General features: G+C 34.5%; 3 protein-coding genes across 6 annotated transcripts; 2 read left to right on the top strand and 1 right to left on the bottom strand.

The window, feature by feature from the left end:
• The first annotated feature begins 470 nt into the window (after positions 1–470).
• On the top strand, positions 471–4,578 carry LOC102583452 (pentatricopeptide repeat-containing protein At1g63130, mitochondrial-like). Of its 2 annotated transcripts, none has more exons than XM_006358472.2 (2): positions 471–3,096; positions 4,092–4,578. In XM_006358472.2, the coding sequence occupies exon 1, from the start codon at positions 714–716 to the stop codon at positions 2,922–2,924; it is 2,211 nt and encodes a 736-aa protein (XP_006358534.1). In that variant the 5' UTR covers positions 471–713; the 3' UTR covers positions 2,925–3,096; positions 4,092–4,578. The 2 variants fall into 2 exon arrangements, with proteins under 2 accessions (XP_006358534.1, XP_006358535.1); XM_006358473.2 differs by having other exon boundaries at positions 4,087–4,578.
• A 1,209-nt stretch (positions 4,579–5,787) lies between these two features.
• Positions 5,788–8,245, top strand: LOC102583121 (uncharacterized). Of its 3 annotated transcripts, XR_001474894.1 has the most exons (3): positions 5,788–7,026; positions 7,729–7,878; positions 7,995–8,245. XR_001474894.1 is itself a non-coding variant. In XM_015313968.1 (2 exons), exon 1 carries the CDS (start codon positions 5,954–5,956, stop codon positions 7,007–7,009), a length of 1,056 nt encoding a protein of 351 aa, XP_015169454.1. In that variant the 5' UTR covers positions 5,788–5,953; the 3' UTR covers positions 7,010–7,026; positions 7,729–8,245. The 3 variants fall into 3 exon arrangements, 2 of the variants coding, with proteins under 2 accessions (XP_015169454.1, XP_006358533.1); XM_015313968.1 differs by having other exon boundaries at positions 7,729–8,245; XM_006358471.2 differs by lacking the exons at positions 7,729–7,878; positions 7,995–8,245 and adding an exon at positions 7,117–7,325.
• Positions 8,246–11,113: 2,868 nt separating this feature from the next.
• LOC102582786 (sugar transporter ERD6-like 16) lies at positions 11,114–14,830 on the bottom strand. Its single transcript, XM_006358470.2, has 16 exons — positions 14,617–14,830; positions 14,446–14,508; positions 14,270–14,359; positions 14,111–14,170; positions 13,942–14,007; positions 13,713–13,778; positions 13,485–13,560; positions 12,966–13,030; positions 12,699–12,872; positions 12,513–12,597; positions 12,377–12,423; positions 12,217–12,279; positions 12,085–12,144; positions 11,872–11,985; positions 11,592–11,706; positions 11,114–11,498 (listed from the first exon to the last, which is right to left on the bottom strand). The coding sequence occupies exons 1-16, from the start codon at positions 14,773–14,775 to the stop codon at positions 11,383–11,385; spliced, it is 1,419 nt and encodes a 472-aa protein (XP_006358532.1). The 5' UTR covers positions 14,776–14,830; the 3' UTR covers positions 11,114–11,382.
• Between the last annotated feature and the right edge of the window lie 1,108 nt (positions 14,831–15,938).

Below are 15,938 nucleotides of genomic sequence, written 5' to 3'. Positions count from 1 at the left end.
AGTAGTATAGGAACTATTTCGATTTTGGTAAAGTTACAAATTAAAAGAACTCGAGAAATTTTGATTGAATCATGATACAAATTACAAAGAAGAAAAAAGATCGACTAATCATTCTATGATGAAAATAGAATAACTGCCAATTTTGTATACATAACGGGTATACACTATACAATCAAATCTAATTTTTTTATGAATTTCTTTTCTAATAGAGGGGTAGGTATTTATTGTTGAGAACTCCAAAACCAAAAAGGCATTTAAAAAAATTTCTGATATGAAATCAACAAATCGTAGTCTATATAATTACAGTTATAATTTAAGAGTATCCATTAACTATAGTAGTCCCTTACACACATTGTCACGTATACGAGTCGACCATAGAACATTTAAAAATTATGAGGGACCCAAGTCTTAACTTCCTTAAATTAATGGCCTGCAAATACTTCATTTACGTAGTCCCTTTTTTTTTTTGACCTTTCTCTAGTTTTCTTTCATTTGGACTGTTTTTTATTCAGGTTTCACCATTCACCTTTCTTGGTTCCCCATGATTCTGTTCCCAGGTTAGGATTCAGTTCTATACCTTTCAAGATTCTCTCCCTCCCTTCAACTTTGCTCGATTACTATATATTTCTTTTGTATTTACTGGGCATTTTCTTAGCTTAATGTTTCTTTTAAGTTGAAACATAAGTGGCCACTGTGGAGGGAGAGCAACTTCAATGGTGATAAAGCTTTCAACTTTAATTCTTCCCAAGAAAATTCCCAAATGGGTTTGTTCAAAACCCTATTTTTCTTCACTTTCTGGTGCTTGTACAATTCAAAACAATCCAGAATCCAATCAACCCTCTACCAGTTCTTCTGACTTTGTAACCAAGATTCAATTTTTAAAGAATAAGCTTCACCCAGAAACATTTGCCGGTGTTCTAGATTCCACAGCTGATTTGGATTCTTCATTGAAGTTATTCAAATGGGCTTCCCTTCAAAAAAGGTTCCATCACTCTGCTGATACTTATTTTCAAATTATCTTGAAGTTAGGTATGGCTGGGAAAGTAGATGAAATTGAAGGATTTTGTAATGAGATGGTAAAGGATAAATGCCCAAATTTTGAACAAGTTCTTTTGGATTTGCTTGATATATTTGTTAGAAGTAGTAGGCTTAGTGAGGCTTTATGTGTTCTTTCTTGTATAAATTTGTGTACCTTAAATCCCTCTATATCTGTATTTAATCAATTATTGGGCGCACTTGTCAAGGAAAAGAAAGAATTTAAGGATGTATTGTTCGTATATAAAGAGATTGTGAAAGCTGGAGTTGGTCCCAATATTGATACACTTAATTCTCTGATGGAGGCTTTATTTGCTGCTGATCGCGCTGATGCTGCATTGGAGCAATACAAACGACTTCATAAGAAAGGTTGTAGTCCTAATGGTAGGACTTTTCAGATAATTATTGGTGAACTTGTTGCAAGGGGTAGAGTGGATGAGGCACTTGCAATTTTAGATGATATGTTTAGAATACGGTGTGAACCAGATTATTCTAGCTTTTACGCTCATATAATTCCTTTTTTTTGTGATATGAATGAATTAGATGTAGTAAGGAGGTTGTTTTCTGTGATGAGAGCGTCTAAGGTTCTTCCGGATTCATCCACTTATGGGGCAATGATAAAATGTTTGCGTTGGAATCTTCTCGTGGATGATGCTGTAAAACTTGTAGATGAGATGGTGTATAATGATGTTTGGCCAGATGATGATGTGTTCATGAGTATAATAGATGGATTATGTGAATTGAATATGTTGAGTGAAGCTAAGGAGTTTTTGAGTGACAAAGAAGTTGCAAGTGTATTGCCTTACAATGCGCTTCTTGAAGCTATTCTAAATCATGGCAGCTTTAATATGGCAAGAGATCTGTTTGATGAAATGTTTGAGAGAAACATCACAGATCATCGTTCTTGGAATATCATGATTCAATACTTGTGTGATAATAAAAGGTTGAAAGATGCCTTGAAATATCTTGCTAGAATGATTGTTTCCTCCGTGAGTCTTGATTCATCTGCATATTCTGCTCTCATCGTTGGCAACTGCAAATTAGGTAAATGTGAGGATGCTTTGGCATTGTTTCATCAACTTAGCTCCAAATCTGGGTTATTAGATTTGGTATCATATGCTCAACTTATTGAGTGTCTTTGCCAGAAGGAAGAGATTCAGGAAGCCACCGAAGTGTTTTGCTTCATGTCATCAAAGAGATATGCTCTTCAATCGACCTCGTTTGGCAAGCTTATGGATGGACTTTGTGCTAGTGGGTACACATTTAGAGCAATCAAATTACTACCAATTGCATATTATTGTGGTACATTGTCTTCTCCTTCTGCTTACAACAGCATAATGCAAGGCATATTCAGTTTAGGAAGAGCAAGTGATCTCTTTATGGTGCTCTCGAGAATGGTTGTGGATGGTTGTAAGCTGGATGGGGAAACATATTGCATTCTTATTCAGAGCATGATTTCGCTTGGACATGTAGAGAAGTCGGTTCTATTCTTGGATATGATGCTTAGTCAGGGTTTATTACCGAATTCGGAAACACTTTCTAAACTTCTGGAGTATCTGGTAGAAAACTCTCAGGTCCACATGATATTTTCTTCAATAGATAAGCTTGTCTCAGAATTTGAAGTTGTTGATTCAGCCATGTACAATATGCTGATAAATAGTCTCTTGAAAGAGGGATACAAAGACAAGGCCTCTTTCTTACTGGATTTAATGTTGGAAAAGGGCTGGGTTCCTGATGCTAGTACTCATGCTTTATTAGTGGGTTCCAGTGTGGAAGATGAAACAGATACTCAAAATCCTTCATGTGACAAATTTATCACACAGGATAATGTTGGCAATATACTTGCTGAGGGCCTCGGGAAATTTGATGGACATGACTACAGATTATAATACTTAAATTGGGATCTTGTTCCAGCAATCAATTTGGCAGATGCGTGCATAAAGATATACGTATAAGGGCTTATCTCGTGGTTTTTGCTGATCATCTGTGTTTTCCAAATCATCCATTTGATACCTGCTTCAATTTTGAAGGGCTCATCAATTTTTCAAAGCACACCTAGAAGTAAGTTTTTTCTGTTATTTTATTTCTTGCATTTCTTGTAAACCCTACACATACTTTGATGTTTTATTAACTCTATAAAGTGAATCATTTTAGTTTTATTTAATTGTTAGTAATCTGAAGATGGCATTACCTTTTCAAAGGGATTATACTGTTTATCATACTTTAGGAAGTTAATGTCTTCTGATAGTTAAACTATAAAAGGGAAACTTTATGAATTATGATAGTTCGGAGTTTATCAGAAGATACTCATTTTTCTGTAGTCACTTTACATTTTTAAAATTCAATTACCAATATGTGATGACATTGCTACATAATCCATAACAGAAGAAATGTTTCAGAATGTTAAAACCACAATTTGATCTTTCACTTGCAAATATGAGAACTACTAACTGCAGTTAGAACAGCAGGCTCCCTTCAATTTGCTCTACACCTTTGTGAGATGAAAGCACCACTTAAAATGTAGTAATAATTAAAAATTTAACAGCTACTTTTAAGCCTCTCAATAGCTAAATTGTCTAAATGTGATTTATCACTTCACTTTTGTAGCTTGGTATAAGCAACTGTTTTTCTTGTTATGTTATGCTCAAGCAGTTTAGAGGTGGAAACGATGTCTGCCACTGTGTCACATGTTGGATTTCTACGTATGATGTAATTCTCACGATGTTTTGCTGTAACTAATAGCTAAATATCAATATCCGTTATGCAGTGACAGTAAAAGCTGGTATAACATCAAGTGTTTAGCATTCCTATCAGCAGCGCTGAACTGTAATATACCTTTCTTTTTCTCTTTTGGCTAAAGATCAATTGTAGTATCTGCTCATATCAGTGCCGGTGAATAAGTTTTTTTAATAATTGCGGTGGTTTTCTGAGCCAGGTTACACTGTCATCAATAATACACCAGCATATATATACGGGTGTTAGATAACTCTATCCACCAAAACTTAAAGACAGATGAACATAAATCAACTAATATTTTTGTCTCTGTTGCAGTGCAGGTGAATATTACACGACCAATATCAAAGGTAAATTGTGTCACACGCTGAGCAGCTATGTAGTTGTAGATATTGAGAAATGCTCGATTTAACGAAGCTCAATTCATGTGCGGCTCAGTGCATTTTTCTGTTGGAAGGCACAAGATATGCCCAGCTCTTAACATCCTCTCAATATATGCTCAGGGAAGTTCTAGCTCAGTTAGAAGGAATAAGAAGGAAGATCAGAACACTGCTTAACTAGTCACTCAAGCTGTGACCGAAATATAGTTAATGTACGCATTTCAATTTCGAGTTGTAATGTTTTATAAGTCCAGACCTTCATAGCGAGTTCCGCGATTACTAGCTTTCTCGTTTTAGCTATTTCACAGACCACATCATGTATATAGGGAGCTCACACATTCTGTACATCGTACTCCAAACACAAATGTGTGAAATACTGATCCTTTTCTGATATTGTTGTAAAATTGTTGTTTTCCTTGTCAAAACAAGATGACTCGGTTGGTTTGAAGGGTGGTCATCTACATGGATTATCTGGGATCTCCTCAATGCCGTCTGTGGTGTGCACAAGGTGCTCACATGAAGGGCAAAGGTCATAGCGGCTGCGATTTATTTTTATCTCATCTACTTGAATGAACACTTGTTAAAGAAAAGTTTGCAGTCATATTCAACTTTGCATAATTTGGAACTGAAATATTCTGGATTAGTATAATTTTTAAAAGGGAAAATTATGCGGAGACGCAAATATATACTAGTTAATATAGCAATGGTTTAATTAAATTATCATTCGCTACTAACTTACCATCATAATTATGTGGCGCGTCTAGAATTTGTATAATTTGGTTCCTAATTGTACAAATTTAGAATTTGCATAAATTGGTTTCTAATTATATAAATTCAGAATTTATATATGCTTATCCTATCTTGTATATAATTATTCGGTTATATATTTGATTTGTATAAATGTAAAAATACATAATTTGTATATACTAATTATACAAATAAAAATATTCACAACAAACAAAACAATAGTTATGAAATGTAATTAAAAAAATTATAGATAATTTATTAAATTTAATCTTTTTGCTATTTATGAAATTTCTTTTTTTCCCAACAGTTTTTCATTGTTAATCATGCACACCAAATGAGCAAGGACTAAATAGACTAAGAGCCTATTTGGATTGTCTTAAAAAAATTACTCCCTCTATTCAATAATAGTTGTCCAATAATATTTGTCCAGTTTAGAAAATCAAGAGATAATTTACCTTTAATGTCTATTTTACCCTTGCTATTAAATATTATTTATCATCTACAACACATTTTTCAAAACATTAAATTTAATAAAGTCAAAAGATAATATAATAATATTATCCCTATTATTTATTATTTCTTAAGGGGTGTACCAAGTCAATAATGAACAACTATTGTTGGATAGAGAGAATAACTTTTAAGTCAAAAAAATAAAGCCCTTTGGAGACCAACTTTTGGTTTTTAACTTATTTTAAGTCATTTTTAACTTTATCAAATATTTCCAAATTTATTTTAATTAATTTTTGACTTATTTTAAATTATTTTTATATTTCTCAAAGAAAGTAAAAAACTAACTTAAAAATAAGTTTGACCAACTTTTAATTCAATTCAAACCCCCTCTAATACACCCCGCTAGAACGGTGTCGTTTGGCTGGAGATCTTTTCTCTCCCTCGTCTTGCTCAACAATCCCCAATATAGATAACCCTAATTCGAAACACAGAGAATCCTTTTTCACTCTCCTTCTGCAGAAAAAAAAAAACCGGATTATCAGATTCTCTCTCACTATATACATGAAGTTGCTCTTCCTTCTCCCCTTTTTCATGTTCCGATTTCAAAAATGACGAAACAGAACTTCCCCAACAACTCCACCGTCGCCCCTCTCCCCGTCCCTACCACCTGCGGCAACTGCAACGTCGAGGAACGGTGGTTTCTCCACAACGTCCGCCACAGAGGATTATACCGTCGACTTTGCACCAACTGTGTCCTCAGACTCCACATTCAATCGTTTTGTCCCACTTGTTTGCTCGTTTATAACCCTACCCCTCCACCTAACGCGGCCTCAAACGGCCTTGTTTCTTGTTTCAAATGCTATTCGTATTCTCACAATTCCTGTGTGGGTGTCAACCCTCCTCACCCTTACCATTGCCCCCTTTGTGTTAACCCTAATACCCCTCTTTTTTCACTTAAGAAGGGAAAAGAGGTTGGTTTGGGTAATGAGGAGTCTAGGGTTGTTGATATGAAGGCGGCTAAGGTTTTGTTAGCGGCTGCGAAGATTGCTGCTGGGACTGTGACTAAAGCAGCTTTGGCTGCAAGGGTTGAGGCGGAGAGGAGGGCGAAGGAGGCGGCATTTACTAGGAAAAGAGCTAGAGAGGCTTTAGAACATGTGGCTTATCTTACGGCTAGGGATAAGCTGAAGAAGAAGGATGGATTGCAGTTTCCTTCTAGTGGCCCGGGATTGGGTTATGGCAATGGGATTAACAGGGGTAGTAATCAATGCCTTAGTATGGTGGTTGCAGCTATGCCATTGGAGGAGGAGAATGTCATGAATGCGGAGAGGTTGGATGGGTCTTCTGAGGTTTTAGTAGCTTTGAATTCTGTGGACTTGAAAGGGCAGAATCCGATCCTGGGGTTGCCAGGTGAGAATAATGGATCTGCAATGGATGTGGAGATGAATGGGGTAGCAATGGGGACCCCTTCATCTGCTATTAGGGGAGGATTAGTGCAGAATCATACCGGTGCTACTGGAGTTGAGCATGAGAAGTCTGGGGAATTGGTGTGTGAGAATGGCCAAAGGGAGATGATAAACCATGGAATGGTGGCTGTAAAGGATCAGGATCCGCGAATGGTGAATTCCAGTGCTAGGAAGGGGAATGGTAGTCTCCCTCAGCTATAATTGTAGCAGGAAAACTGGTAAGATTAAGGTGGGGTTGAAAAGATGTTGATTTGTGTAATCAAGTTATGATTTTGCGATTACTTGTGTGGTAAATGCCTTTTTCTCAGGTTACTTGGCTCGCAACGGCTAGTGTCTGGGCATTCAATCTATTAGAATGTGAAGACTGGGATATGGTGGTGTGGGTTGTTTTTGTTAGACTAAGGATATTATTCCGTACAGTATTTTATTGTGTAGAGATGTTCTTTGTACTTTTAACTAATGAAAGGTCACTTCCATGCGGTAGTGCTTCCCTAAATCTGCTCAGGCTTGTTTTTTTAGTTTGGTGATCCCTTGCTACATGCTTTCTTACATTATTTTATTGGCATTGATAAAATTGTTGTGCTATTGGTATTAGTGTACTTGAATTGCGGCAAAGTTGCAAGGCATAAGATAAACCTCACCCTCCTTTTATGAATTGCTTTGTTGTAGAAATTTGCTTGAATTTGATTTTAACATCTGAATGTGGAAGGAATGGATGCATTGCATGTTCTTTTGCATCTTTTTGGCATTCGTTTGAGTTGTTTCCTGGATTAAGTATTGGAGTAAATAATAATCTGAACCTAGGAATGTCTACTGAGCAGAAAACTGAATGTGTGTGTTCAAGATGAATTTTAGCCTTATGAAAACTTGTATTCTTGTTTAATTCATATAAACTATTTTTTGCCTTTGCCAATTTGAAGAAATCTATATCTCAAAAGCTCAAAGAAGGATTGTGGAAAGAAGATATATAATTGAAAGGGTGGGCATCATTCTCTGCAGGATGGTTATACCTTTCCATGTACTTGTGAAGTTACCTCGGAACTAAATCGAGATTCTCTTATTCAGCTCAGGTTGTTACTGGTGATTCGGCGATGTTCTTTTATTTTGTCTTAGCAGAGTATGGCCAAGTACGATGGTTCCTTCTGTTTATCGTATTGATCCTAAAGAGATTTTAGAATTTTGGCAGGTTGTAGAGTTTCTCCGGATTTGAATCCTTGGAGTTTTTCTTTTTTAAGTTTCTCCTGAAGGAGGAGAGCACTCTGAATCTTAGTAGTTTTAGAGAGATACTATTAAGATTAGGCAAGAGTGTATATAGGAGGTTCCACTTTCCATTTTGGCTGAAATTTCCCTTGTTAAAGTATGGGCGTGTCTATGCTTTCAATTGGCCGTATGACTACTGTTAGGTTCGTGTTATAAGAGGTTTCAGTTTCCATTTTAGTTCTAATGTGCTCTTATTCCCAAGCTTTTGTAATATGCGTTAGTGCTTGTTCTGAATGTTTAATCATATCTCTTTGAGTTTCCTCTATTGCACCTTTTCATTCATATCTGGAGCTATGCTTCATATATTAAGTATTTGGTTGATGATACTGTATCCTTCACTAAATCTCTTTTCTTGTATGACGTTTCTATAAGAGCATTGACACCCAATCCCTCCATCTCCTAGTTTTAACAATGGAGTCCAGTTAAGAATGACACCTCAGATTCTCATCGGGTACATGCATCCTCCATCAATTTATGTATCAACCAACTCTTCCAGGTTGCCCTCCCACCAATACTTCGGCATTTAGGAAGATATAACCTTTGTTTTGCTGCTGCTGGTATCCGATCCCTGATTTCTCATGGTATTAATCTCAATATCACTGATCGCTAGTTCACATCCTTGGGCACCCTTTTTAGTTGACAACAAGGATTGTGTCAATAGAATTTTGCATATTCATGCTCCTATTCTTCCTCTCTCCCTTCCAGTTTTCTGTCATTTGGGGATTCATGAATAGTTCTTTGTTTATAGAAGGGGTATTAGATTCAGTTGAAGTGGATCCACTTGATCATGCTGTCAATTCTGGGAGAGCTTTTCTCTTTTTATGCACTCACCATATATACACTCACACTTAATTCTATTTCACCACATCTACATTTTACAAGTTTTTGTTGCCTTAGTCACTCTCTCTTTAATTTCTAGCTGCAATTTGAAATCATGGGTACTCCATTTCCACCATTCTATCCTGGTTATGCTCCTTATTATCCTCTACACCAAACTGATGCTCATGCCCCCTAACAGCCCAGGACCCTGCCCAACAATAAGATTCAAAACCTTAAACCTGTTGAGTCTGTGGAGGGGATATTCTTTTGTAGAAAAATTACGTAGTATAGCAGACATGCCATGTATTTATTATACATAGATATAATTAAAATTAGTTACAATTAGCAGCTACACTATCCATTTATTACTTTATTTCAATTTAACAGTGTATTTTCCAATTAGTAGCATATTTTTATGCATTGTATCTATTAGTTATTACCCCTTTCCTCTTTTGTCTCTTCAACTTTGCATATAACCCCAAACTAGCAGCTTTTCCCTCTCTTTTATGGATGACTTTCTTCCTTCTTCCTTCTTCCATGGATGTTTCTTCGAATTCTCTCCAAATTCAAACTTAACAATGCTGTGCGTTCTCTCCCTTGACAAAGCATTGTTGTCATTGGCTCGTGATATTTTACGGAACTTCAGATGAAAGGAATGTTTGCATTATTGGTAAAATTGCTTGGAACTTTACAATATTTATTAAAAAAAAGTAAAAAACTACTATCAAGTAAAAATTGGAAAAATTTAATAAATTCTATCTAGTTTTACTATATGGACAAATAAGAATGAATGAAGAAATCATCATTCTAAAAGCAATGCTAAGAAAGAGCAAGCTGAACAAAAAAGCAAATACGCGACAAAGAAAAAGAAATTAAAATCACGCTGAACAAAGTAATACAATACAAATAAAATTAGAATTTTCAAAGTAAGTAAATTCTTTTGATAATGTTTCTTGAAAAGACGAAATGGGTGGGAAAGAGGTTGAGGTTGGGGTGGGTGGGGTGAAGAGGACGATCTGGTGGGGGTGGAGGAGCGGTTGGGGTTGGGATGGGTGGAGTGGAGAAGACGCCTGGGTTGGTTGGGTGAAGAAAAAAAGGGTGAGTTTCTTGATGAAAATTAGAAGTGATGAATTTCTTTTTAAAAAATATTTATTATTTGAGTTTGAAATGCCACATGTCATCAAACTAGTGGTTATTTTTCTTTTTACTTAAAAGTCATTAGTTTAGAATTATTTTTTATATATATGACATGTGTCTTTGTTTAATTTGTCACTTTAACACATTATCGGCGAGTGTTTAACACACACTTTATATTTTTGGGTGATTGTTAAAAAAGTGTCTAAATGACACAACGGAACCCTACATAAGGTGTCTAAAATGAACAAAACTCAGTTAAGGTGTCTAAATGAAATTTGGTGTCAAATTTAAGGGGCCACCGATGGGTTAGCCCAAAATTGAATAAGTAGACACACATATCCTATGTGGCATAATACATATAGGACATCACATAGGACACGAAATTGTCATGTAGGACGCTATGTAAAATGAATACTTTTATTTATTTAATTTTATACAAACTTAAGTGTCTACTTGTATAAAGTTGAAGGATATAGATATCAACCGAAGCCAGGGAGATACTTATGTATTATAACAAAAATACATCAATTCAATAGGCATGCTTTGATCCCTTTGTAAGTTGGGTGCTGGGGCCCAAATAGTTTTGTTTTAAGAGATGAGGGTATAATTATTTTTATTTTTTTGAGAATTAAAAATTTTATTAATTACCAAGTGAAAATATTTACAAAACCAAAAAAAACTAAAGGTTCTCTTGTACATTTCTTCTCATACTTGAACAAAAAGATTCAACTTACCAAAAAAATAATAAGGCCAAAAAGATGTCTATATGGAACTAATGTAACTAGACAGCCTAATATTACATCTTATTTAATAGAGTATTATTTTTGTACACTTTCTCTCTCTGCTATTCAGTATCGAGATAAGTTTGAAATGTTGGTTGAGCATAGACTAGTCTGTTCAGGCGGTCACAAGCTTGCTAAAGCTAAAAACGGAACTTAGCTTCTCACTGATACCATTAGAAGCAAAATCAGAATGATACCAAACCACCCTAAAGGCTAAAATCTAACACTAAGCCAATATAGTCCAACAAATGAAATGGATTGGGTAAAAAACAGGAACAAGAAATGTTTTTTTTCTTTTTTCTGAATGCAGCTTTTAAATTCATCTTTCATTCAACAACATATTTTCTTTTGACTACAGAACAACACAACTCTAAAATTAAATCCATTTGCTACAAAACCTACCATAAAATCTACACTGTCGAATTCCCTTCTTGGGACATCCGGTTATGGTACAACAGGGAAGTATCCGTTGATCACATTCCTTCTTTTGTTTCTCCAACGTCAAAAAATTTGAACCATTTCTCGATAAATTATGAAGTCCGTCTAGTTGGCTAAACTACATTGTGAAATTTCCAGTCAAGAATTGATGATAGCCTGAATTTCCTCCAATGTTTTCCCCTTTGTTTCTGGCACTACCTTTGCTACAAATAGTATAGTGAGTACAGAGAATCCAGCATATAGCATAAATGTACCTGAAAAATCCCCAAAAAATTAAAAAGTTTAGTCTAAAGAAAAGCCTAAAAGATGTTACAATTTTCATATATGCATAGTATGTAGAAATTTACCAGTGCTAGTCCAGGCCATGAGGAAACCAAACGTGTAAGAAACAGCCCACGCGCCCAACCAGTTCACTAACACTACCAGGCTTCCAGCAGCACTTTTTACATGAATTGGGAATATCTGCAATATTTTGAGCAGAAATTTACAAGTTATAAGGTTACACAATATTTGTATACAAGTGTATTTGATATACTAACAAATTGTGTATATCGAGCTCTAGCTCATGTCAAATAACCTCAGACTACGTAATTGATGGAACACTACTTGAGAACGGCTCTGAATTACCTCTGACATAATAACCCAAGGAACTGCTCCCATTCCAATTGAAAACGCGGATATGTAAACCAGTACACCAGATACAGCTAGAATTGGAACCCATTCGAGTAAGATGTCATTTCCCTGGTTTAACAAAAAGGAAAGAGACTGTCAAATAAGAAGCAACAACGTAACTTTTATTACTAAGTGATCGACGTTTTGTGCTTTCAATGAGTTAGTTACCTTTAGGTAGAAAGAAGCTCCAGTCAGAAAACAACCAAGAAATGTTCCTGTTGCTGACACCTGAAAACGATGAAACTCCACAGATTTTATTCAGTTAACATTATCAGAAGACGAAAAAACAATTGAATATACCATAAGAAGTGGCCTTCTTCCTGATCTGTCCATCAAAAATGCGCCAACAATAGTAATCGGAACCTGTCAAAGCAATAAGACAAAAGTTTTAGTGATCCAACACTTTCACTCACTTTGGAATTTTATCAAAAATTTTAACAATTTGTCGAGATTTACAAACCTGCACTACAGCATAGGCAATAGTCCCAATATTGCTGTTAGAGAGTCCTGCATTTTTTTCATTCACATCATTAGTAACGTTATTCGGAGCATTTTAGTTCTTCATTGATGGAGTAAAAAGCGAAGGACAACGTTACCTGCTGATTCAAAAGTCTGGCTAGCATAGAAACCTATACCATTTATTCCTATAAACTGTTGGAATACCATCAATCCAACACCAATCTGAGAAAAAAATTGTTGAAAAATTGAATTTCAAGAACATTAGCTCTGTCTAAGCTCTTCTAAACTCGTAATTTCAGGAAATGTTAAGGAAAATGGCTTACGATCACAGATCGAATGTATTTGCTACTGAACAAATCAAAGATTCGAGTCTTGGGGAGGCTTTGAAGAGTATCAACATAAGCCTGGATTTCAGCAGCTTCACGAGAAACATCAGCATCTTTACCGCGAAGCTTTCTCAATGCCACTTCAAATTCTTTCTCAAGACCTACTTTTGCCTGCAACAACATTGTAATCACCAGTATATTTCACTTTGTTCCTCTCATTCATGATGAAACTTGAATGTAGTCCATTTTATGTTGAAAACTCACCAGCCATCTTGGAGATTCTGGGATAAATAATAGACCTACTAGCAAGAAAGTGCATGGAAGAATTCCTACAAATGAAACAACCATTCAGTACTCTGTTGAAGTGTGTAACCATTTCATTTAGAGAGAGCACATTTTTATTGGTTAATTATATTTACAACACGCTTCCTCACGTGTAGGCCTGATTCTTTTTCATGGGCGAAGCACTTGGAAATATTTTTTGATATGAGTGGTGGTGAGATTTGATCCCAAAACTTATGTCTACTCTGATACCATGTTGAAGTATGTAACCATTTCATCAAACAGCTTAACCTTTCCGTTGAGATGGTCACACGTGCTCTCTCTAAAAGCCACTTCAACATATCATTCCTTATGTATTCAAATTAAGTTCATTTTCTGAGGTAAATTCTCTTTACTCCTTTTTTTCGAGAATTATAGTAGCTCAGTTGGTTAAGCATAGACTCTGGTGAGGTTCGATTACATCTTGTAAACAATATTTATATGGCAAGTTCCAAGAATTACCAGTTAAAGCAAGATTTCTCCATGTTATGACTGTTCCCAATAAGTAAGCAACTGATGAACCACAAACAATCATAAGCTGCAGATTAAACAATTAACCACAAAAGTCAGAACCCCACAATTTATAAAGTGGAAAAAAAAAAAACTTTTTATATCCTACTTTTACACTTTTTCTATATTTATTACTTCATACTATAAATTTAACAAGAACTTGACTTTGGATTTTCTTACTTGATTAATTGTTGTCAATCCTCCTCGTAAATTCTTTGGAGCTATTTCAGCAATATACACTGGAACCTGATTAGTTTACACAATAATTTTAATTATCTTGAATTTATTTTAGTATCCAAGAGCAAAAAAAGAAAAAAAAATAACAATGCTAATGTCAATCAGGATTTAGTCGGAGCTCCGATGTGGTCCTGGACAACGAGTGAGAAACAAAAAAAGCACATATATTTACCACATAAGAGAATATTCCAATGCCATATCCTGTGAGGAACCTTCCCATATCAAGTACTAAAGTTCCCTGCATCATCACAAACAGAGAAATAATTATTTAGAAAAATTAAAGTTATTTCAATTATTTTAAAAAAAATAAAATTGCATATACATATATTCATAGTTCATACCATGGAAAAATAGACAGCTAGCCATCCTGTTATACAAAATATAGCTGACATTCTCATTGCCTGTTCCAAAAAACATACAAAAATCTCATTAATTTTAGGTTTTTAATACAAAGTTTCTTATTTTTTCAATTTTTTTTGGTTTCTTTTGCAATTACATACCCCTTTTCTCCCAATAAAGTCTGCAATTCTTCCACTTGTGATTGCTCCAATCATGGCACCAATAGTTATAATGGAACCAAACATAGAATACTACAAAAAAAAAAAATTACCTTCAATTTATCAAAAATGAAAAATACATTAAAAAGTCATGAAAAATTAATTTTAAAAATACCAACCTGGGCAAGAGTTAAATTCAAGTCATTCCTAATTTCAGATTGTGTGGGTGCAGAGTACCCCACCTGCAAAAAAATATCGTACAGCGGATGACTATGACTAACTAAAAAGGAAAGCAAGTCATATAAATTATAACAAACAGGTAATAAAAAAATGAAAATAGAAATACTTACACATGATCCAAATTCGAAAGAACCACAAACAGCAACACAAGTGCTTAATAAAACCATCCAAATAGATCCATCTTCATTTTCACAATCAACAATTTTGGCATTTTCAAGAAAGGGTTTTTCAAGATCTTTCTCAATATCTTTACACTCATCAATTGCCATTATTATTACTATTAGAGAAATTAAACAAAAGGGATTTTAGTATTGAGTGGGAAAAAAAAGTGAAATTTTTGGGAGGTATTTATATGCATGCAGGGGCAAAAAAGACATATTTTTGGACAACTTAATTCAATGATTGGGTTATAAAAAAAATGATAAAAAAGGAAAGATATTTAAGGCAAATTGGAGAAAATTAAGATTGCATGTGGGATTGAAGTGTCACTGACGTGTTAATTTGTTTTGGTGTGTTCATACAACTGGAATTTCTACTCTCTTTTTTGGTAATTATGCAAATAAGGACCTTATCTAAACTAATTTTATTACAATACCCTTTTCCAAATTTTACTTTTTTTTAAAAAAAAAAAATTGTATTTGGATATGAGCGTGTCAACCATGAGTCAGGTAAAAATGAATAAAGTATTTGACACACTTCATATTTGAAATTGACAAAATTAGGTAAATCCAATGGATAATAGAGTAACTCCTTTTAGGATGTGTTTTGTTTGAAGGTAAATATTTTTATGTTTTTCTAGAAAATAGGACAATGAGTGGTCCTGAGTGGAGGTCGGGAGGTTAAAATTCGGGTCTCAAATTAGAGTCGGGAGTTGGATTTCAGGTCTGCACAAAATTCGAGTGGTGAGGTTAAAAAAAAAATTGAAATTTTTCCCCTTATTTTATGTATGGAAGTCATTTTTTAACGAAAAAAATGAGTTTTTGGCTAAAATCATCCCTAAAGTATGACTTAAACCTAAAATACATCTTTGTGTTATATAAGTGAACAAAAAACATTTTTGCACTATCCAAAAAGTTGCAAGATTCATTCTTCTGTCTATTTTTTTTTTAGAAACTCACGCCACCAACAAAAAAATGTGTCAAGTCGAATGAATATATGTACACATGGTTAAGCTAGTCAAGTTTGGTGATTTTTCTAATTTTAAGAAATTGAGGGTTTAAATCATATTTAGACAAAATATATTCAAATTCTAAATATTCTTTGTAAAAAGTATGGCCAAATACAACTCCAACTTCAAAAATTTCAAATAAAGTAATTATTTTTTTATTTTCATAACTAAACGTCTACGTAATTTCACTAAATTTCCAACTTTTCTGTACATTATATAAAATGTGAATTGTATTGTATATAACATACATACGTACTAAATATT

This window comes from Solanum tuberosum, unplaced genomic scaffold (genome assembly GCF_000226075.1).
Source record: "Solanum tuberosum cultivar DM 1-3 516 R44 unplaced genomic scaffold, SolTub_3.0 scf00277, whole genome shotgun sequence".
NCBI lineage: Eukaryota > Viridiplantae > Streptophyta > Magnoliopsida > Solanales > Solanaceae > Solanum > Solanum tuberosum.
This window is presented reverse-complemented; position numbering and strand designations above follow the sequence as displayed.